Source organism: Strix aluco, chromosome 20, assembly GCF_031877795.1.
Source record: "Strix aluco isolate bStrAlu1 chromosome 20, bStrAlu1.hap1, whole genome shotgun sequence".
NCBI lineage: Eukaryota > Metazoa > Chordata > Aves > Strigiformes > Strigidae > Strix > Strix aluco.
Window position 1 is genome coordinate 3,557,563 of NC_133950.1, and position 24,439 is coordinate 3,582,001.

A 24,439-nucleotide genomic window follows, 5' to 3' on the forward strand; every position below is an offset into this window, starting at 1 on the left:
CTGGGCCTTTGTTAGGGGTCTCACCCCCTCTATGGGTGAGCCAGGGGAAGAGATTCTCTTGGTTTTTGAGAGTTTCAGCTATCCCTGGAGCACCCAGGCCAGTGTGCTTGCGGCACAATGCTTTCTCAATGTCTGCCAGATCTTGTTTTGGGCCATGTGGTACTTCTCCAACAATAGCACCACCTGGAAACCTGCCCCGAGGGCAGATAGTTATGAGTGGCAAGGTGTGTGGGAAAAGATGGGCAAGTGCCTGAGTCAGTGGTCACCCCCAACGTTTTGGGATTTCACTCCTGAACAAATGCAGAGTCCTGATAGGCCTCCTGATAGGTGGAGTGTTTGGAAAAGGTGTGTTGCCAATCTGACAAACCCTGGGAGACACAAATTGCTGCGATGTGCTGGGGGCTTGCCCATGTCTCCCGTGTCATCTTTAACGCTGTTCACTGCCCTCAAGGGGGAGAAAGGGCTGCAGGATCTGGAAGTGAACCTACTGGTACAGCAGCTGGGCCAGGGGGACAGGCAGTGCCAGTACCAGTCACCTCCACCAGCCCAGCAGCTGGGCCAGAGGGACAAGCAGTGCCAGTACCAGTCGCCCTGATATGGAAAACCAAATATACCAAAAAATCCCCTTGCAGTGTACAGGGTGATGATGAGCCAGGCCCATCGCGAGCGCAGGAGGAAGAGCCGGAGATAATCATCCGATCTCTATCCCTGAGTGAGTTGAGAGATATGCGGAAGGATTTCAGCCGCCTTCCAGGCGAGCAGATTTTCACCTGGCTGCTCCGATGCTGGGATAGTGGAGCTGGTGTTTTGGAACTGGAAGGGAGAGAGGCCAAGCAGCTGGGATCTTTGTCCAGGGAGGCTGGCATTGACAAAGCGATAGGGAAACAGACTCAAACCCTCAGCTTTTGGAGGCGACTCCTGCTCAGTGTGAGGGAGAGGTACCCCTACAAGGATGATGTCCTATGTCGGTTAGGCAAGTGGACCAACATGGAGAATGGCATTCAGAACCTCAGGGAATTGGCTGTGTTTGATACGGTTTATGGTGATCTGAATGATGAGCGGTCACCAATGCATCCAGATCAGGCCCCCTGCACACAGTTGATGTGGCAGAAGTTCCTGCAAAGTGCACCAGAAGCACATTCCAAAGCATTAGCAGTAGCGTCCTGGTGGTGAGACACCCAGACTCAAACAATGGACGAAGTGATTGGCCAGTTCCGGCAATATGAGGGAAGTCTCCCTTCCTCCCAACATGCCTGGGTTTCAGCTGTAGAGGAACTGTCTCAGAGGCTCCAGAAAGTGGAAGAGGACATGTCCTACATTCCACCTGCATGGGCCGATGTCTCAGCCATTAGGAGCAGACATTTCCCCACCCAAGAGAAGGGCAGTGGAAGGTACACACCTGTGGTTCTTCCTCTGCGACCATGGGGAGAACATGGGGAGGTGGGATGGACAGCCCACTCCCGCCCTAGCTGCATGAGTACAGCAGCTGAAAGGGAAGACCACCATGAAAGGGGAGTCTTCCAAGACAAACGCGGCTCCAGTGTCCAGTCGGAAATCCCCCAGACAGAATAGAATGGCCAACGTTATGCCTGACCCTCTTGAGGGGACCAGTGAGTCATTCTTGCAGGAGTCACTCTTAGAACAAGTGAGTGATGCTGAGCAGGATTAGAGGGGCCCTGCCTCCAGCCAGGTGGAGGAAAGGGATAATCGGATTTACTGGAAGGTGTGGATCCGATGGCCTGGCACATCAGACCCACAAGAATATAAGGCCTTGGTAGATACTGGTGCACAGTGCACCCTGATGCCATCAAGCCACAGTGGGGTTGAACCCATCTGCATCTCCGGAGTGACAGGGGGATCCCAACAGCTGACCCTATTAGAAGCTGAAGTAAGCTTAACTGGGAAGGACTGGCATAAGCACCCCATTGTGACTGGCCCAGATGCCCCGTGCATCCTAGGTATAGACTACCTCAGGAGACAGTACTTTAAAGACCCAAAAGGGTACCCGTGGGCCTTTGGTATAGCTGCCCTGGAGGAGGTTGAGCAATAGTCCACCTTACCCGACCTCTCAGAGGACCCCTCGGTGGTGGGGTTGCTTAAGGTTGAAGAGCAGCGAGTGCCAACTGCTACAAAGACGGTGCACCGGTGGCAGTACCGCACTAACCAAGATTCCGTGCTCCCCATCCATCAGCTGATCCATCGACTAGAAAGCCAGAAGGTGATCAGCAAGACTCATTCACCTTTCAACAGCCCTATATGGCCAGTGAGAAAGCCTAATGGCGAATGGAGACTGACCGTGGACTACCGTGGCCTGAATGAAGTTACGCCAGCGATGAGTGCTGCAGTGCCAGACATGCTAGAGCTCCAGTATGAGCTGGAGTCGAAGGCAGCCAAGTGGTACGCCACGACTGACATCGCTAACGTGTTCTTCTCCATCCCAATAGCACCAGAGTGCAAGCCACAGTTTGCGTTCACTTGGAGGGGTATCCAGTACACCTGGAATCGATTGCCCCAGGGGTGGAAACACAGCTCCACCATTTGCCATAGACTGGTCCATACTGCCCTGGAGAAAGGTGGGGCTCCGGAACACCTGCAGTTCATTGACGATATCATTGTATGGGGGGACACAGCTGAGGAAGTCTTTGAGAAAGGAAAGAAGATAATTGAAATCCTCCTGAAGGCTGGTTTTGCCATCAAGCGACAGAAAGTTAAGGGGCCTGGAAGGGAGATTCAGGTCCTAGGAATAAAATGGCAAGATGGGCGTCACCACATCCCAATGGAGGTGATAAACAAGATAACAGCCATGGCCCCACCAACCACTAAAAAGGAGACTCAGTCTTTCCTGGGCGCTGTGGGGTTCTGGAGGATGCACATCCCAAACCACACCCTGATTGTGAGCCCTCTCTACCACGTAACCCGCAATAGGAACGATTTTGAATGGGGCCCTGAGCAACAACAAGCCTTTGAACAAATTAAGCAGGTTACCCAGGCAGTGGCCCTCGGGCAGGGCAGGAGGTTAAGAACGTGCTCTACACTGCAGCCAGGGAGAATGGCCTTTCCTGGAGCCTTTGGCAGAGAGCACCTGGGGAATCCCAAGGCCGACCTCTAGGCTTTTGGAGCCAGGGATACAAAGGCTCTGAAGCTAACTATACCCTGACTGAGAAGGAGATACTGGCAGTGTACGAAGGAGTTTGGGCTGCCTCAGAAGTGGTTGGCACTGAGACACAGCTCCTCCTGGCACCCCGACTGCCGGTGCTGGGATGGACGTTCAAAGGAAAGGTTTCCTCTACACACCACGAACAGATGCCACGTGGAGTAAATGGGTTGCGTTGATAACACAACGGTCTCGAACAGGGAACCCCAACCACCCAGGAATAGTGGAGGTGATCACAAACTGGCCAGAGAGCAAAGATTCTGGGATGTCACCAGAACAGGAACTGAAACGTGCTGAGGAGGCCCCACCATATAACGAGCTGCCAGAGGAAGAAAAACAATATGCCCTGTTCACTGATGGGTCTTGCCGCATTGTGGGAAAACATCAACGATGGAAGGCTGCAGTGTGGCATCCCACACGAGAAACCACTGAAGCTGCTGAGGGACAAGGTGAATCGAGCCAGTTCACAGAGGTGAAAGCCATCCAATTGGCTTTGGAGATTGCTGAGCGAGAAAAGTGGCTGAGGCTCTATATCTACACTGACTCGTGGGTGATGGCAAGTGCCCTGTGGATGTGGTTGCAGCAATGGAAACAGAACAACTGGCAACGCAAGGGCAGACCCATCTGGGCCGCTGAAGTATGGCAGGACATTGCAGCCCGGGTGGAGAACCTCGTTGTGAAGGTGCGCCATGTGGACGCCCATATACCCAAGAGTCGAGCCACTGATGAATATCAACATAACCAGCAGGCGGACCAAGCTGCTAAGATCGAGGTGGCTCAGGTGGACTTGGACTGGCAGCGTAAAGGTGAACTGTTCATAGCCCGGTGGGCCCATGAGACCTCGGGCCACCAAGGCAGAGATGCAACATATAGGTGGGCTCGAGATCGAGGGGTGGACCTCACCATTGACACCATCGCAGAGATCATCCACAGATGTGAGACGTGTGCTGCAATCAAACAAGCCAAACGGGTGAAGCCCCAGCGGAATGAAGATCGATGGATGAAATATAAATATGGAGAGGCCTGGCAGATCGACTACATCACACTGCCACAGACCCGCCGAGGCAAGCGCCACGTGCTCACAATGGTGGAAGCAACCACTGGGTGGCTCGAAACTTATCCAGTGTCCCACGCCACCGCCCGAAATACCATCCTGGGCCTTGAAGAGCGAGTCCTGTGTTAACACGGCACCCCAGAGAGGATTGAGTCGGACAATGGGACTCACTTCCGAAATAACCTCATAGATGCCTGGGCAGAAGAACATGGCATCGAGTGGGTCTACCACATCCCCTACCACGCACCAGCCTCTGGGAAGATCGAGCGCTACAATGGACTGTTAAAAACTACATTGAGGGCAATGGGGGGTGGAACCTTCAAACACTGGGACACACATCTGGCAAAGGCCACTTGGTTAGTCAACACAAGAGGATCTGCCAATCGAGCTGGCCCGGCTCAGTCAAAACTTCCACGTGTTGTGGACGGGGATAGAGTCCCTGTGGTATGCATGAGGGACCTGCTGGGAAAAATGGTCTGGGTTAGTCCTGCACCGGGCAAAGGCAAACCCATCCACGGGATTGTTTTTGCTCAAGGACCTGGGTGCACCTGGTGGGTGATGCAAAAGGATGGAGAGGTCTGATGCATACCACAAGGGGACTTGATTGTGGGTGAAAACACACCGTGAGCTATACTGTGTTTTTGTTAATTTTTCCTTGTCAATGCTAATTGCTAAGTGGCAGCTGGATGTGACGCACATGGTATAGAATAAAGGGGTGGATTATGTCCTGGTTTAACCAGGATAGGGTTAAGTTTCCCCAGCAGTGGCGGGGGGAGCTCTAGCCGGGTTATTCAGATACCATGCGGACGTCACATTCTGGCAGGTCACATTTTTCCTGGCGCGGGAGCGCGGTGCACATGTGGGTTTTGTACATCTGCTCCTCTCACTGCTGTATTTGGTAGCTATTTTGCTCTGTTAATTGCTATCACTATTACTGTTATTGTTGTTGTTTGTTGTGTTGCTATTGCACTGTTGTATTAAACCTTTCCTTATTTCAGTCTTGGGGCTTTGTATTTCACTCCCTTTGTGGGGGAGGGGCAGCGGCCGCGTGGTCTCAGACCCCGGCAGGGCCTAAACCATCGCACAGGTCCTTGCCTTTCCTGTGCTGGGGGCCCCAGAGCGGGCCACAGCACTGCAGGGGGGTCTCATGAGGCAGAGGAGAGGGCAGAATCCCCTCCCTGGACCTGCTGGCCACACTGCTCTTGATGCAGCCCAGGGTACAGTTGGCTTTCTGGGCTGCGAGCACACATTGTCAGTTCATGTCCAGCTTTTCATCCACCAAGTTCTTCTCCACAGGGCTGCCCTCAATCCCTTCACCCCCAGCCTGTATCGATACTGGGGGTTACCCTGACCCTGGTGCAGGACCTTGTACTTAGAAGCTGTCCTCATCTTGCAGAGTGCTTCTCTCCCAGCACTTCTGGAAGCACCAAAAAGTTTCTTGGAAATGAAAAGACAGCTAGAGGGCACTGCTTGTCCACTATTATGTTCCTCAGTTCCCCATACTGCTTCCCTGTAGCGAGTGCCAGCAAGGAGAGTACAGACAAAAGTCCAGAGCAAGGCAGGAAAGTAAGTAAGGTACCTGGAGTGTGGTAATCAAGTTTGACCTGTGATTACAGCTATAAACTGCTTAATTTGTTTTCCTGTTTGAGGATCAGCTGCGATTGCAAGCAAAGAAATCACAACTTAATGTCTACATAGAACATTAGCGTGGGATGCAATAATCAGCTCTAAGCAGGCTGCTCCATGAACAAGGTGCACCACTACTTTTTTCTTTTCAGAAGAACTACTGTTTATGTTCCAGAGATAAACAATCTGCTTATCATGTAAATTTTCTTGTTAATAAGAAAGCTATAAAAAAAAAGAATCTTACATTAGTCCTAATTAGAACTGTCACAAAATCCCAGGCCTTTTAGAAGTTTTTTTAAAAAAATATATCCAGAAAAAAAAGCATCAGGCAGAAATTTATTAGTTATATTTCACAGTAAGATTCTTTTTATAAGGGGTTAATAAATGATTAAAGACTACTTTAGTAAATCCATGTATTTGTTTAGTAAATACATATTTTAGTTGGTTTATATACAATATATAATATACAATACATTATACATATTTTAATGTGTGTTTTATTTAAATATATATTTTATTTAGGAAATCCATTGTTTTAAAGTTTGATCAATAATGTCCAATCATAGCTTGATTGGATCTAAATCATAGCTAGATTGATCTAAAATTACCATAATATATAACCCATAATAACTTCTCCTGATTTGATTGAAGCCTCATGGAAACACATATTACTTTCAGTTTTAATGCCTGGGTTTAAGATTATGAGGAACTCTTTCCAATCTGGCTATGATTGGAACCTTACTATAATATGTGACAGCAAGGATTGCCTTCACAGGCAAAACTATTAGAGGTATTCAGACTTTAAGTGATTAATGTTTCATTTGGTACTGAACTGAGTCTCATAACAAATGAAGAGAAAAAGCAGTTTTCCATGAAAGTTTCTGAAGAAGGCCCTAGACAATTCATAAGGATGCAACAGGCCATGTATTTCAATGGATGCAAATGCACAGTACTTTCAGATATGGGAAGTGAAGTCATACCTGATAATATTTATAATAGGCATAGTCAACAACTGTTCCCACAGCTTTTCTCTGTCCTTCTCTAAGAGTAACTGGTGCAAGGATATCTGCGCCAGCTTCAAGCAGCTTATCAACCTGAAGAAATCAAATCATTACACATCCAAGCAAAAAGAAAACCTTCCCAGAAAATTGCATTTACACCACAGCTAGAGAGACAGGACTGAGCATCAGAGCTTAACCTCTATTTGTGAGAACCTCTATTTTGTGCACCAAACCACACATTTCTTCTGTCCCTTTAGAGGTGATGATGAATTGTCAAATCTAAATGCATTTTGTAAGTAAAACCTTCTTGCAAGCAATTGCTATTTGTTTCTGGATATCTCAGCAACAAGTGAATATTCTGGATATCTTGCAGCAACAAGTGAAGCAGGGACAGCTAGTGAGGGAGGGGGCAGAACAGAACCCAGCTGGGGAAATTGCTCCCAGACCCCACAGCTACAGCCTTCTTCACCTGCACTCTGAATGAGATCAGCCCTGTGCTCCCTGGCTTAAGGAGAAAAGCTCCAATTTTCACAAGGCCAAACGCTGCCATTGACCTCATCACAGATGAGAAAGTGCACTCGTCACAAGTGGTACTGACCACTTTACAATAACAACCAAACACAATGCATCTCCCTTCCCTGCTTGTGTTTATAAACATAACAGTCAGATTTGACAGGGCTATGGCCACTACAACCATCCCATTTGACTTTAATGTAGTTTTTCCTCTTCTACACAAGCAGGTTATCATCCTCTTTATTCAAACATGAAAATTAATTTCCACACAAAACCCCTGTTTCTCAAGACAGAAACAAACAGTTTTTAGAATAGACATGAATTAACTGTTCTGGGAAAAAAAATCAGCTTATCCATTAAAGAGAAAGGGGACTCAATGCACCTGACAAAAATCACTATTTTTCTGAAGTTTAAAAAACCAACAGCCAGATGTTATCTCACCAAAGCAATCCTTTGTGCTGTCGTTCTCTGCTGTTCATACGCTGTACTGACAGCTGCACAGAGGGCACTTCTTACTGCTCCACTTAACGGCAGATTTGGGTCAGCCCCATGTTTGAGGAGTTCAACCACTGCCTGCAAACGTGCATACACAAATGTGACAAATTAGGGACCGGAGAAGCCATTATTGACTGTTCTACAGCAGGAAAGTGGGAGCATAGCCAGATCAATCAAGACCCTAGAGCTTTACAGTATTTACCACAGCACACTTGGAGTATCTGCTAGTATTTGTCATAGCTTCAGTTGCACACAAAAATTTAGTCCATCAGACAGTAGTTTTCACTTCTTTTAGCATGAATCATAATGTCACCATGGAATACTTGACCAAACAGCAGTATCAAAGACATGAGAGGGTAGCTTTAAAAATCACCTGGTCTGATTCATACAGTGTATTTTTTTAAAAAAATGTTTTACCACAAAGATAAGGATTAGTTGTTGATCAATTGCAGCCTGTTAGATCATTAGTTCATCAGACATTAGCCTCTGAGAAAGTGGGAGAAGCAGTAGAAGATGTTGGATATAGGATTTTTCATATCATTCAACACCATGAAATTTAAATTTTTTTGTGTTGCAAAACCCCACTTTTGCCCTGAAAAATACCAAAACTGTCTTAAAAATTATGAAGATGGTGTAAGGAAAAAGGTTCAGGTTCAAACACTTGATACCGAATCTATTTAATTTTGTATACAGTTGTAGCCACTTCTATTATAATCCCTTTCATAGGCCACACTCTGGCTCCATATTATATTGCATCCAGGGTTTTTTTTATAGATATTTGATATCCTTTCAGTGAAGGAATATAGTTAAAGAATAACAACACATAACAGGTATTTCCTATTATGTCCTACCATTTGTCCTATGAAAAGTATAAATTTTGTAGTGACAGAACAAAAGGTCGAATGTTGATTTCATCAAAGATACTAAAAAGGGTTTCCCCCTAGCTTTGCACATAGCTGTGTTTCCAAAACAATGCTTCTCTGGATTATTTGTGTGCTTTTGTACTGGAGAAAAGGAAACAGGGAAGCAGAAATCACACTCCAACCCTGCCCCTTTCAGTCTATCTGGACCGCTAGGCTGCAATCAGTCACATTTGCCCCTTACAAGTGTTCTTGCCATGGCCTGGTGTGCTGGCTGCACAAGAGCTGAACTCCATGGGGAGTCAGGGTGCCACTCTCACCCCATTATTCTCCTGCCTTGCTTTCCACAAAGATGAGCCAGGAGCCTGGCCACACCGAGCTCTATTCAGGAGTACTGCAGACATATCTGCTTCATCACCTGCTTTGGCTGCATATCTTCTGTGGACCTGCTCTTATGGGCCCAGTGTGGGCAGAAGGGAGCCCATCCCCTGCTCAGGAAGACAGGTGCTAACTTCACACACTGAATTCTACTGTGTGACCTATAAGCCTCATCTGTGGAGTGCTGAGCCTCGTTACAACCAAATCCTTTCTACGACTGATCATTAATCTTTTCACAGAACAGCATAATTCTTACCATCAATGGCTACACTTTTGTCTTATACCCAGAAGCAAGTCTTCTGGTGTTTGATTGGGTTGCTCCAGGTAGGGAGGCAGCCTGTAAGAGAACTGAATGTTCTTGTGATTCATAAAATGAACACAGTTCTCCAAATGTTAGTCCTTTCTGAGTCCCACACAAATATTTCTGGCTACCTCATACTATTGTCCTTTAGTACTCCTCTAGTTCGGCTCATGAAACATTCATAGGTTTGAAATAAAAGTAAAAACTTTATTATTTTCACTAAGAGTGTATGATTGCAAGAACCATACATTATGTCATTTGGCTGTCATCAGAGAAGGCAGACATGAATGAAGAAGTACATCCCAAAATATGAAGGAACTTAAAGATGCTCACCAAGTCATTCCCACTGGCAATTGCTAAGGAAAGTGGTGAATGGCCACTCCACAATGTGTTTGGGTTTGCGTGATGCATTAAAAGGAGGAGGATAACATCCCTGGCATGTTTTGTAGGCAAGTGCAGTGGAAAAAGGTAGAGTTAGATCACAATAAAGTTAACTTTTTAATATTAAATGTAATAATAACAGTATAATTAATAAAATGAGCAGCATAAAAGACATTCAAACCTTTCACCTAAACTATATTAATAGTAAAAATAGACATCTACTCCCTCATGACTGAAAACCCCAAGCATAGTGGTGTTATACATGTTATACCTCTTCACAACCAGATTATCAAATCTCATTAATCCTGCCATCAGAATGAATGTATAGGTTTGCTTCTGAAGAAGTAGGTCTCCTCTCTCAAATACTTTTCTCCAACTGTATACATCCCAAATCTGCTAGAAGAATGTTACTATAGTACAAAATCAAGTGCACAGAGGTTAGTGCATGCCAAAACTAAGGCCGTCTAACTTCAAATTGGCCTTGTGGATGATTAAGTTAATGGCCAATTAACCAATGGAAACTCGACTAAAGGAGCTTCTCTCGTCAAACAGAACTCCAAAGATTTAAGAAACATTTTTTCCTCGAGTGCTCATAGATTTTTAATCACTACAACACTAATAGGTCAGTAGAAAAAGAGTTTATTTCTGGTATTCAATCAGCTGCTTAGAGGAATGAAATGTCTTCACCACCAAGTTATGTCATTTGAGATTATCTTAGAACTACTCCCTGTGAGCAGAGCCTCAGGTGCTATCATCTTTACCTCACTGTTATCCTCTCTTTCGCATGCAATATGCAACGCACTCCTTCCACCTTCTTCAGTGACAGGACCACTATAGGAGGAAAAGTACTCTTGTGGTGGTCCTGCTTCATTTCTCAGTTGCAGAGTGACAGCACCTCTCAAGTTGGCTCCTCTGGCTTGATGCTGAGGAATCTAAGCAAAATGATGTCCACATTTACAACACAGCTTAAAGACAAGTTAACAGAAAATAAACCTGCCTGGTCACCCATTGGTCTGGATCTCAATCATGGACAAGACTTGTTGTTCAGCCCCACAAAAGCAACTGCCACCCTTTTTCTACTTTCTTCTCTACATTCAGGTCTCATCTGCCAGACTGCTTTCACACTGCACACTAAGAAGTTTAATAAAACCACTGGAGAAATCTATGGAAGTCAAATTTGAGAGATATATGCTAATAACTTTTACTGGGCCAAACGATACAGTGAAGGGAGTGGAGGGAAGAAGCAAGCTTTCAGATACAAAGGGCTTGCCTTGAGTCAAGCTCATTCACGTCATTCATTTATGTCTATGAATATAGGGTCACCAGATCAATATAAAAAACAGAAGTGATATTTGAGAACATAAATCTGTGTCTGGGCATTCTGTAACTAAGTCCTGTTGATAAATAGTTTTTAAGTTCTCCTGTTTAATACTTAAGGACAAAGTACTAAAATACAAACTGATAAAGCCATCTAAATCTCCCTGTCCTGCAATCACCTTAGTCCTTGTCATGACCAGATAAATTTCATCAGTCTAGTTACATAAGCCAACTTCTTTTTTAACTGATTAGGACCTGATGGTATGCTGGGGAGCCAGCCAGTATCATTGCAAGACCACTCTGGTTACCTCTGAATGGTCATGGTGAGCAGGGGAGGTTTCTGAGGAATTTCTTTGCATTTCTGGCAAAATGGAAGGAAGAACCAGGGAACTACAAGCTGGTCAGCCTCACCTTAGCTTATGGAACTGATGGAAAAATCTTCTGAGAAGCCGTCTCCAGACATACTACAGATGAGAAGGTGACTGGAAGCAGTCAGCATGTATTTGCAAAGGAGAAATCATGCCTGACAAACCTGATAGCCTTCTAGCATAAGATGGCCAGTTTGGTGAAAGATGGGAAAGCAGTGAATGTAGTTTACCTTGACTTTAGCAAGGCTTTCAATGCTGTCTCCCATAACACCCTCATAGACAAGCTGAAGAAGTTTGGACTAAACAAATGGACAGTGAGGAGGATCATGGGTTGTGACCAGCAGCACAAAGTCCAGCTGTGCTGTACCACAGGGGCAGACACTGGGGCCAATAATATTTAATGTCTTCACTAATGACCTCAATGCTGGGACACAGCACACCCTCAGCAAGTACACAGACGATAGAAAATGGGGAAGTGTGGTTTAATGCACCACATGGTTGTGCTGCTTTTCAGAGAGACCTGGACAGGCTGGAGAACTGGACAGAGAGGAATTTTATTAAATTCAACAAAAGGAAATTGTTGTATTCCCTGCACCTAGGGAAGAATAACTCCAGGCACCAGTACATGCAGATGGGAAAAAACTTCTAGAACAGGACCTGGAGGTCTTGGTGGACAAGTTGAACATAAACCAGCGGTGTGCCCCTGCAGCAAAGAAGGTCAACAGCATTGGGTTGCATTAGGAGAAGTGTTGCCACTGGAACAGGTTGCCCAGGGAAGTTGTAAAGTCTCCACCCTTAGAGATACTCAAAACCTAATTGGCCTAGATCCTGAGCAACCTGTTATAACTGATCCTGCTTTCAGCAGGGGTATTGTACTACACAATCATCAGAGGTCCTTTCCAATCTTTCAACTGTTCTGTGGCTACATGATTTTGTTACTACAACTTAAAGTAATTTCTCAGGTAACAAATGCCAGAAGAAGCACATATGGCTGGTATAGCTCTATCAGCAGTAGCGAATTATCAGCAAAAATGGCAACTCTAACTAGAAAGTGCTATACTACCAAAAAAGTCTACTGCTAGGCTGATCTTCTGCAACCTGAAGGCACAGCAAATGCTGCAGGAATCTAGCAGAGACAGCCAAGTTCAAGGAAAAGAGAAATAAATAAAGAAAGGAAGTATTAGGCCAAGTCCGTGGGGATGAAACAAGCAAGTTCCACCACAGATGAATCTGTTTCTGCAGTCATATCTTCAGGCATTTCAGTGGACTACACACAAGAGACTTCTAAACTCTGCCTTATATAAGGCATGATAGCCAAATGTTGTGGAGCACCAAACCCAGATGGATATGTTTACTGCAACCCAATACTATAGCCCTCAAGTGGCTGCTGGGTTGTTTTTTGTTTTTTTTTTAAAGAAGCTTTCAGTGGAATGCAAAGATTTCACTGTGAAATCAAGCAGACAGGAATCTCAACTTCCTGCTTAGGTTCCGTGGAATCTGAATTTCAACAGTTGAAAGAAGATGAGCTCAAAAAGCAACATACCTTGTCTGGACCATATATCTCATTTCCATCTTCTGCCCTTGCATTAAGATCTGGGACAGAATCAGGAAGTATTGTGTTATCTGGACTCCTTCCTCCCCAGGAATTGACACAGCTATGTGGAGAGGAGTTAACCCCCCTAACTGAAAACATAAACATAGCATTAAGACTCCTGTTTATCACAAGCAACACTTAAATAGTGCTAAATATTTTTCAAAGCATAATCCAAGCTCGCTCTTCCCACATGCTGTGCCTCACAAACAGCCACCATAAACCTAGAGTATAGAGTTACAGGACTGTGAAACACTAAAGGTCCCGGACACCAAACCTACTAAATATCACAACAGCTATTACCAGCTTGAGGAGCAGCTTCACAAGTATTCCCCAGTCACTCACAAGCTTGGCAACCAGGAAACATGGTAAGAAAAAAAATACTTGGAGAGTAAGGAGCCTTGAGCTCTTTCTATTAAAAAATAGTATCTTTGAACAGGATAATTGCTTTAAACAGCTTTCTGGCCATTCTAAAGCTGATGCAGACATGCAGGATATTTTACAGTAGGGCACTGAAGCTGCAGTACACATCTAGAATCCCACATTATGAATTATAATCCAGTAAAACCTTGGATGGAAGCCGCACATCAGTCCTGGCTCCCCTTTCTAAGAGGAGTTTCACTGCTTCTGCATCCACAGCTGGTCAAGCTGGTCAAGCTGGTCAACAGCAAAGAACAGAGGTGTGGTGGGACCCATGACGCATTGGCATCTGCACCTCTACGAAGCAGCAGTTGGATTGTTTCCCATCTCTTCTGTCGTCTAGAATTGACATGGAAAATATCAGAATAGCATATTAGCACCTTCCAAGGAAACTCTAAAAGCTGGTGGACTAAAATGACTCCCAGGTAACAGACATGAAAACTCACTTAGCAGAGGGAAGACATGGCAGTCTTTAGGGCTGCATCACAACTGCCCTACACCACCATGGCAACAACATTATGACCTGAAGAGGGGACAGCACTGCCACTGTATCTCAGCCCTCTAAACTAAAGGAGTGTCACTCAAAACCAGTCCCTGTTGTTATGAAAAGCCCTTGCATGGTAACAGACAGGCAAAGCTAGGCAAGGTTCCCTGCATCTCCACCAGTCACTCGTGTGCAACTTGCAAACATTTAGTCTTAGACTTGTTTAGTGAAAGAAACAGACTCCTTCCTCCTGCCATCGAAGACTCCTTGGAAGGTTCTTTCCTCAATCACATCTCATTCATGCAATCCCACAAAACCAAAGGCAGTATTTTCCTTAAACAAAAGCTGGAACATGAGCTATGCTAGACTAGGACAGTATATTCCATGTGCCATCTGCATTTCCATGGAGGCAAACTATCCATACACACCCCCTAAAAAAATATCTGTCACCACCAAAAAAACAGAAAAAAGAAAAAGGGTAAACAGTAGTTGGAAATCACCCATGAACTCCATCACGAAGTGTTCTCAGCAGACACTCACATTTTCACACACGGTATTAACTCAGCTTTACCCACAAGCCCTGCATTCAATGGATCATTATATTCCAATGAACAACATGCAATATGCACAATATTTCAGACAAGAATCATGGGAGGCGGGAGGATGTGCCACAAAAGTAAAATGTAAGGGATGAAGGCAAGAAGGCCAGCCAAAAACTTCCAGTTTGAGAGTTTTAAGATATCAAAATGACCAACACTGCCATAAAACCCAACACAAAAATTTCATCATCTTTGGTGACTGCTCTGTAAGCAAAGCCAAAAGCAAAATGTGGCCCTTTCAGAGCCACAAAGGCAAAATAGTTGGACTACATTTCAGTTGCCACTGCCAAACAGACACTTGCAGAAGACAACTATCAAGTTCATATGTAGTCAAGACTTCAAGAAATAAAGTGAATATATTCTCCTTCCTCATGACTACACTACACTCCAAGTGTCCATTGCATATTTAGCAGCTTTTCATACTCTGCTAACAAGAAATCTTGTGTTGTTCAAGTATGACAACCTTTGCTTGAACTGCACTTTTCAGCTGCAACCTTTGCCCACTGCTGACATGAGTTACCTTGGAGTGTATAAACAATGAGTGGCTTCTACTGGCATGAAAACAAGATTTGGCCATTAAACACAAAAATATCTTTCCCTGCAATGGATGCACAATTCTGTGAAATATGTGAAATACTGTTACCTTCTTTATACAAAAGGGTTTATGAGAGTTGGTCTCCCATTTATAGTGCATGAGACTTACTCTGAGATTATGCCTTCAGCCACACTGACTGTTTCTGAGGATTCTGATTGTTCATTCCACTTAAAGATTTAAAAAAAAAAAAAGAGGTTACAAAAACTAAAAAATCTTCCAATGCATGACTCAGAATATTAACACATCAGAGCAGTAACACAGCACAGCATAAAATGATAATGAAATTTTGTTAACAACTGTTAGGGCAATAATTTAGAAGTCATTTGTAACTAAGGTTTTGCGGGGGGGGTTTTAATCTTAAAATAAGAGAATATTTTTCTTGTTCTATTTCCATCCTGTCTAAAACATGTTTAGAAAAGTTAAAAGTTTCTTCCAGTATACATCACCTAATTTAGAAGGAAAAAAAATGCTGAAATAAGACAGTTACAGATTTTCAACCTGCATTAGTTTGCATGAGAATATGGAACTAGGATCTACAAGGCTGATGTTTCCAAATCTTGGTGCATATTCAACTCAGAGGAGAAATGAAAGCAATGTACACTTCTCTTGTGGAACCTCAGAGGCTGTGACAGACACAAACCAACACAGAAAGATCCCCTCTCTACAAAATGTATATTGTGTCCCTGCATAGGAAGTCCAGAGCAGGTGTTTCTCTTTGTGGCAGGAGGAAGGCCAGGGATATGACTCTTCCTTTGAGAGCACTCCCCAAGGGTCAGCAGACTTCTGACAGTACAATTGCTTTGTACAATGGTGAGTAAGCCACATCCATGACGCCAGCAGGATTGCACAGTACCAGGAGAATCACCTACATCCTATTGTTCTACTTATGCTTTTGTACGTCCCATCAACTGTTCCACTGCATCTTCATTGTGCTAAACACCTGGCCAGCACAGCCCCACATCTCTGCTATTGATGCAGTGCCTTATTTCAATTGCAGAGTAAGCTTGTAACTGCACTGGAGCTTGGTCCTTTGAGTCAGAGAGATTGAGAGCAGAGATCATGCTGCACCCTCAGAGTGCAAAATGCATAAAAGTTCTGACTTTTTCCTAGGGAGTATACACAGTAAATTTAAAAAGCAAGCTTACAGCTTGAGGAAATAATACATTATGAGCCTGTCATTTTAGATTAGAAGTAAACGAACCTTGTAACTGTGCAAGCTTCTCTCAGCAATATTACCCTTAAAGGATTCTTCAGGATAAAAGAGAATAAAGCACATGGAGAGAGCAGATAATCCTTCATCACTACACTTATTCACATCAGCTCCATTATCAAGAAGAAGATTGACAACATCATTGTGGGAATGAACCTGTAGAGGGGAAACATCCATACTTGCACATATATGTACACACCTCTAGCTTTTGACATAGAAAGAATTAACAACACAGTTTTAAAGCTCTACACTGTTTAGCTAATTCAAATTTGTATTTCACACAAAATAGGAACACAATACTGAACCATGACTTACTGGGTTCAGAACATGCAGTTTTCAGCTAATTTTTAACTACTGGATTTCACAGGAGTTCAGGAGTTCACAGAAAGAGACTAAAAGTGACTGAGATGGCTACAGGAGAAATACAGTGTTCTAAATTATTATCTAGATTTTGCTAGCTATTTACAATGAATGCCAAGTACTGAGGTAGCTGAAAAGGGCATGAATAAAAAGGCAGAGGGGGACAGGACTTCACCCCCCTCCTACAGAAACTGAAGTTGTTTCTAGCCACCACCACTTTTCAGCAGCAACGAAACAACTCTCTCTGATTTCAGCTAGGAGGAAAAATAGTAAGGGCACAGTCACAGCCAGGAACATAGATCTAGTCCACTGCATAATCATAACCTGAAATCAGACCTGACATTTGAAATCATCTCTAATATTTACTGAAGAGCTTCTTTTAGATATTTATTTACTGTGGGGTTTGGCATGTTACCAGTCATTACAGACACTACTCATGCCACACCACTTTTCTGTTTTTCCTGTTTACTAACATATCTTTCACACTATGTAATGAAACAAGAGAAAAATTTAATTCAGCCCACTATAGCAGGAATGTTCTCATCATGTGGTGAAGAGTCATGCTTAGAGTCTTACAGCAGCAGCAGCAAGTGCTGTGTATCCATGTTTGTCAGCTATGTCTGGATGAGCAAGCCCACTCCTCAGAACTGCAGAGACCCCATCATAGTCTCCTCTTGCTGCCTTCTGAATTAGCTGCTCTGAGGCAAGTTCCCTGGGGCCTGGAGGCCCATAAGTACTGCGGGCTCCACTGAGAATGAGGTTGACATCTGAAGCGAACTCCATTTGACAGTGCCTAGAAAAGGAGTAAGAAGTGCAGCACATTTGTTTATGGTTTAATTTCCATCACCTGCTTTAACTATGACTATAAAATATGCATATGTAGCTTGTGTTCCTATCAAGACAGCAAATAAGGAAATACTCTGCAGGCCCAAAGAGCATCTCCACATACAAATGCTGAGCTACATAAAAACTGACGTGCAGGTGGCAGTTCCACTAGCTGTAGACTTGCTGCAGCATGTTTTGTATAGCCTTGAAAGAGAACAAGAGTCAAGACAAGCACAATAAGGGATCACTTGCCAGATTTTCAGTGCATTCAGAAATCTGGCACTATGCTTCTCCATATTTCTACCTCTACACAAGACACTACACTCTCAGAATAGGGAAGGTCTGAACAGGTCTCTACAGCCCTTGCCTAATTTCTTTAAAAACTGGACTTGCAGAAACTCTGACATGTTAATGAGTAATAAGACTATTTTTATAGGTGTAATCAGAACAAAACCGATGTTTAACTTAAAGGAGTAAAATTTGTGAATTGAGAGATGAATATGTTGTTTGTTTCTTTTTAAAAAAAAAAAAAATCCTCACTGGCAACTTGTAATTTCAAGGCCATAAAAACCAGTCTGGAGTGCAGCTTTTATCCTGCAACATAAACCTGAAAATAACGAACACCCATGGATAACAATTTCTAAAAATCCATACATAATAAACAAATCATCAACAGTTACCTGTGCTTATAAACATGCATCTGCATTCTAACTAGCAGAGGGGTTACATTTGCAACAGGCCAATGGTCCTCCTCAGGCAGCTTTGGGGTGTTCTGAAAATACAAAGCATCACACTCTTCCAGGAAGAAGCGAGTCAAAGTAAGATCATCTGTGTTACAAGAATATGCAACCATTCCTTCAGGGAAAATATCTTATCATCAAAAGGGAGACGTTTATAGCTAAGGAGAAAAGGGTCTTCCTCAACTGAAATATACTTCTTTCGAGAATTGTCATCAAAGTATCTGTAGTGTGCTGGATAATCCAAGAGAGAAAACCAAACAGGTACTTCAGTACACGGTTTAATTAGATGATCCCTGAGCCACAAGCCAATGTCCTGACAGCCATCTGGATAGCTCTCAATCCCTGGTCCAAATCACTCATCAGGTTTGTACAGCCCCTTAAGAAACAAGTAAACTCATTAGTATCAGTCAGAGATCAAACAAGTTGTACAATTAAAGTGTAGTTTCTATTTAAACTAATCTGGCTGGTTCTGGACTTACTGGTCCACACTCTATTAACAGAACAATAATTGCTGAAGCCAATCTGAACAGCAAAGCTTTCTATTTATTCACTTTGGTCCATATAATAGCAAACACAAATCTTCCAAGCACAAGGACAATGAAAGGCCCTAAATTTAACTACGGTGGGATGTAATGTTCAGATGAAACTTCCTGATGATTTTAGGGCCTGAGCAAGATTCTCTTTTCATTTTAGTGTGACCAGTATTAGATTCATTAGCCATGCTGCTGTCTTTCAGGCCAGGACAGATTTTTGGTTAGATTTTCCTACCTAATCAAAACAAACATATCTGACACACAAACACAGAATCTGGAAAAGGCAGATTATTTCTTTTCTTACAATGGTAACTAGATTTAGGATATCTTCAGCCTTGCAAGCATGACAAGATGTGCCAACAGAAGAGTCTCAGTAGCAAATAAAGCACTACAGGACAGGAGTTTTAGTCTTCCTATAAGGGTATCCTAGTTTAGCCATGGTAGGTAAGGTACGAGCAATACCAAATTTAAGCAGATTCATGCATATCTGGATCACACATATGGTCCAAGACAGGTTCACACTAAGCTATCACAACCTCAAAACACCTATTTGGAGCAAAAATTAGCAAATTCACATTGAGCTGTTCAGCTACAAAGATAAAGGAGTGGGACAAAACTAGTGCTACCACTGGTGAGAATAAAATTCTGAGTATGGTTATGATCTGAAGCTTCTCTATTTTTCCCCTAGCTCCAGATTACACATCATATGCCCAGATTAAAACTCTCCTAAATCCATAATTAGTGCCACATTGTCAACATTCAGCAAGAATGCTATGTTCTTGTTGATCACCTCCTCAATGCAAAGACTGTTATGTTGTTTCTCTATATGTTTTAGATTATTTGATGAATTGCAGAGATAACCAGGGATCAGTAGGAATGGGTGAGCAGTGTTCCCCTACGCTGAGGACTCTTTGGATATACCTTCTAAGAAAACAGAACACTGCAAGCTCTTAGAAAACAAGATTTCCAGCTTCTACTAGCAACATCAGGTTGGAAAATGATGAAGAACAGACAACTACGTGGACACTTCAGGTTGCTATCTCCACAGTTTCTTAAAATGAAGCTGGCATCCTAATATGCCCTTTGAGAGTACTGTCTAACTAATAAGCTCTTCATCAAAGGAGAATAAATACTGAAATCTTGTATGTTAGGTACTAGAATAAGAAGCTTTTCCAGGCATCAGATTTTTAGTTCTGGACAGATGGTATCACATCACAGAGCTGGAAGGAGGATCTGAGGAATTACAGGCTTGTCAAGTCTGACCTCAGTGCCGGGGTCAGTTATGGAGTGGATCATCCTGAGTGCCATCACACGGCACATACAGGACAAATCAGGCCCAGTCAGCATAGGTTTATGAAAAGGCAGGTCCTGCTTGACTAACCTGATCTCCTGTGACAAGATGACTTGCTTAGTGGATGAAGGAAAGGCTGTGGATGGTGTTTACCTGGACTTCAGGTAATGTCTTTGACACCATTGCCCTCAGCATTCTCCTGGAGAAATTGGCTGCTAATGGCTTGGATGGGTGTACTCTTCACTGGATGGCTGAGCCCAAAGAGTGGTGGTGATTGGAGTTAAACCTAGTTGGCAGCCAGTCACAGCTGGTGTACCCCAGGGCTCAGTACTGGAGCCAGTTCAGTTCTAGATCTTAATGATCTGGACAAGGGGATCGAGGGCCCCCTCAGTCAGTTTGCAGACAACACCCAGTTGGGTGGGAATGTTGTCTGCTCAAGGGTAGGGAGGCTCTGCAGAGAGACCTGGACAGGCTGGAGCGATGGGCTGAGGCCAACTGGAGGAGTTTCAGTAAGGCCAAATGCCGGGTGCTGCCCTTGGGCCACAACAACCCCCAGCAGCACTACAGGCTTGGGGAGGAGTGGCTGGAAGTATTTAAAAGAGTGTAGATGTGGCCCTTAGGGACACGGTTTAGTGGTGGAGTTGGTAGTGTTAGGTTAACAGTTGGACCTGATGATCTTAAGGGTCTTTTCCAACCTAAATGATTCTATGATTCTATGATTATTTTCAATATTTCCTCATGCAAAAGTTGAGTACAGCAGAAGCTACACTGTTGAAAAGAGCACCCTAACTCACTGGAGATCAAAGCATGATGATTTTGCTCTAAAGAATCAAAATATTAAGGGAGTTGCTTGAAAAAACCCACACTCAAGTTTTCCTGTACTTATTCTGACTTTGAAAGGCAAGGAAATCACAGTATTAGCACAGCATTTTTCCAGTTACCTGAAATTTTTTGCCATCCTTCCATTCCAGGGTCCCATAGCCTTCTATATGGCCAAGATAAAAAGCACCTGTCAATTTGGAACCACTGGGCCAGTAGCAAATCCCCTTGCCATGGCAGCGGTCCACATAGAACTGTCCCACGTATCTCTGTAATCCAAAAGAGGGTGAGACAACAAGAATGATACAACTGACAGGACAGAAGTAAGTGAAATCGCCTCCTTACGGCAACAGAGCGGGACTAACAATGTGAAGGAAACTGGCACATGAAGAGGGGGAATCTGTTACACAGTTAAGAAAGACTGGGCACAGTCTCAACTCCCATTTTTGTCACTGTCTTCAAAACTCAGACAGGATTTTACCAATTTCTCTAGAAGCTCTTCCATCACGTAGCAATCAGTACTTCAGATTACTTCAGCAGATTTATCTCAGCGTTCATATCCTCGGATTCATTGGCAAATGACACAGGCTAAACCAACATCTAGTTCAGCCGCTTTCATAAAGAGCAGTATGCCAATACACATTTAGCATTCTGCATTCAATTTTGTTTTGAAATCAGCAGAACCATGAAGTTCTCAATTGTCGGATGCAAGTGAAGCGACTGGATTATTAAACCTTTACACACCACTTGCTTAGAAGATGACTGCTACTCCAAAACTCGCACTACCCTTGAGTAGAAAGCACTGACAAAATTTTGTATCATAGGTAAACGTAGTGCTGGATTTGAAAGTGCAGATGCCAAGTCAAAAGGTTGTCCATAACCCCATCTCTTCAGTGAAGAAAACCTTAGCTACCAACCTGCTCATCTGACTGTTCTTGACTGAAATGTTATCATCATTTATTTCAGTCACAAACACTTTAAGGCGTTCACTATTTTAAAGCAAAACCAGACATTTGGAAGATATTTTATATAAATTAATCAAGATTTGGCAATTCAAAAAAATCCCACTTAAAGTAAAATCTCAATTCCTTACTCCTTCTTGGTGTATTAAAAATAATAATAAAATTTGGAACCTTGTGACAGTCCAGCTATTTTGTGGCATAAAAGCAGTGACTACCCTTGGCTTAAAAAAACCCCACCAGAACATTACGGGTGTAACAGCGACAGCACTCACAGCAACCACTTACTATTTTCTGTGAGACTGAGGACAAATATTACCTGAAAACTTGTGTCCCAGTTTGTGTTTTAGTACTGTTTGTGATGCCAACCTGGGTGTGGAGTGACAGACACCCTGGGAAAAGCAGCAAAGGCTAATTCCTCTGGTGCTCTCGGACATTACAGGGTCTCTAGGCAAGCGCTTGCCTTGCTCAGGAATAAGCTGGAACTACCTGGTTCGGCAGCGCCACAGGGCGGGCGGGGAGGGACAGACCCGGGGAAACCTGCGCTCAGAGCCCAGCGCCTCCCGCCGGGCCGCGGCCGGCCGGGGCTCCGCAGCGAAGCCCCCAGCAGCCGCCGGCGGGACAGGCGGGGGCAGGACCCGCCGCCGGCCTCCGGACCCCGCAGCGGCGGGAGGCGCGGCCGGGCCCGCGGGACGATCGTGGTCGGGCGGCGGAGGCGCCTCCGGCTGGGCGTTACCTCAGCGCCCGGCGGCCGGCGGGACGGGCCCTGCCCAGCGCACGGGCCGCAGCCGCCCGCCCTCGCCGCCCCTCTGGAAAGCGGCCCGGCGCGGAGCTCCATGGCAGCGCCCGGCAGCGCTCCCGGCCGCGGCCGCCGTGATCCCAGGCTCCGTGTCGGCCGGCGGCGCGTTGCCGTGGGTCCCCCGGCGGGCCCGCCCGGAACGGGGCAGGGTGGGGCCCTCCGCGGCGCCGGGGCGAGCAGCGCGGCCGCCCCGCCGGGCCCGGCTGAAGGCGCGGCGGAGCCAGAGGCCCGAGCAGCGCTCGAGGCCCGAGCAGCGCCCGCCCCGCCGCGGGCAGCGCGTCCCGGCCCAGGCACGGCCCCAGGGCCAGGACCCCGCCGCAGCGGGGCTGTGCGGGCGAGGCCGCCCGGGAGGGCCGGCGGGTCGGCCCGTGCCCGGCTCTGCTCACCCGCCTCTGCCAGCCCCGGCCCCCGCGCCCAGCCGCCGCCCGCCCCGCTCTTCCTCAGGGCGCTGAGCGCTCCTGGCCGACTGCTCGACCTTGTCTGCGCTGGCCCCGTACAATTTTCCCATCTGCCTGACGCACGCCAAGCCCCCAGGGTTAAGTAGAGGGGGACTGAATTATTTTAGCGCAAACCGCCGTCATGAAAATCTGCAGAATCGGTATCAGCCCGTCACCGGGCAGCCGGAGCCTTCTCTAAGCCGGGACTCGGCCCTGGCCCGCCGCTAGGTTATGGGTTGTCTTTGTAAAACAAATTGTATTTAACCAAAACCCTCGAAAGTGCCAGATTTTACAGCATTATTAGAGAAGCCAATTAATCAGTTTAAGCCTCCATTTTCTATGAAAGCACAGCCAATCTGAAGTTAAGTCATTTCATGGTAAAACAAATGGAAGTTTTTCCTTAATCTCCACTGAACACAAAATCCATGAAATGAGTTTAAACAAAAATTTAGCTTTCAAAGCTTTAGATCTGCTTTTGTAATTACTTTTTTTTGATTGTTTATGAAAAACTTCACAGTGCCTGGTTTAATTTCCAGAATTCCACATGTCAGAATGTGAGAGATGCCTTATAACTCCCTGAAACAATGACTGAGAAAAACAGCTTGAGAGGAACAAGACTTGGTAAAGATAAGGCATGGGGCGAGAGCGGAGACCCTCTGAGCCAAGGAATGTCTCAAACAGTCACAAGTGATAAAACTATAGCCATGGGGTGGGTAATGTGGAGGCTGGAGCTGGTGAGGCTGCCTGGACAAGATGGGATGCAGCTGGAGGGGGGAGCCCTGTGGAGACAGGACGGCTCTGCTCTGGGGCATCTTGTAAAGTTTCGAGGGCCATTTGTCTGGTGAATGACCTTTGCTTCATTATCCACAAAATGCATGTTAAAGTTGACACCACTGCATATGCTACTGAAAATTAACAAGATCATGCTAGTTACATCATCCCATGAAGCACCTTACTCCTCCCCATACATGGGATACCTAGACAGGTAGGTCGACCTAGGGGAGGGGCCCAAGGAAAGTGTGTATAAATTGAGGGGGGGCAAGGACTGAAAAGGAAGAAGAAGTGAAGTGAAGAAGACAGATGCATCTTTGAACCATTATTGGCAGGACCGACACAGGAACATGGACCAGTGATCTCTATTTCTACCTCTCTCTCTTCTTTTCCCTTTTTTCCTTGTTAGGTAACACAAGGCATGCTATATCGCTTGCCATAATTCATTATATATTTAGTCAATTATGTATCCAATTAATACAATGTGTGAAATTAATAAGTAACTGTCTGCTTCAGATGTTTACAAGTGGAAAGGCACTCATCATCTGCTAACTTCTG

General features: G+C 44.9%; 1 protein-coding gene across 1 annotated transcript; it reads right to left on the reverse strand.

Annotated features, from left to right (window-relative positions):
* Positions 1–6,044: 6,044 nt before the first annotated feature.
* LOC141932719 (ankyrin repeat and MYND domain-containing protein 1-like) lies at positions 6,045–21,420 on the reverse strand. The gene is given in 16 exon segments (XM_074846713.1): positions 6,045–6,056; positions 6,815–6,928; positions 7,790–7,921; positions 9,716–9,825; positions 10,527–10,686; positions 12,992–13,053; positions 13,056–13,131; positions 13,608–13,678; positions 13,716–13,798; positions 15,246–15,304; positions 16,339–16,503; positions 17,284–17,500; positions 18,213–18,405; positions 18,408–18,648; positions 21,038–21,184; positions 21,397–21,420. Coding segments are annotated over 16 exon segments (1,866 nt in total).
* Positions 21,421–24,439: the final 3,019 nt, after the last annotated feature.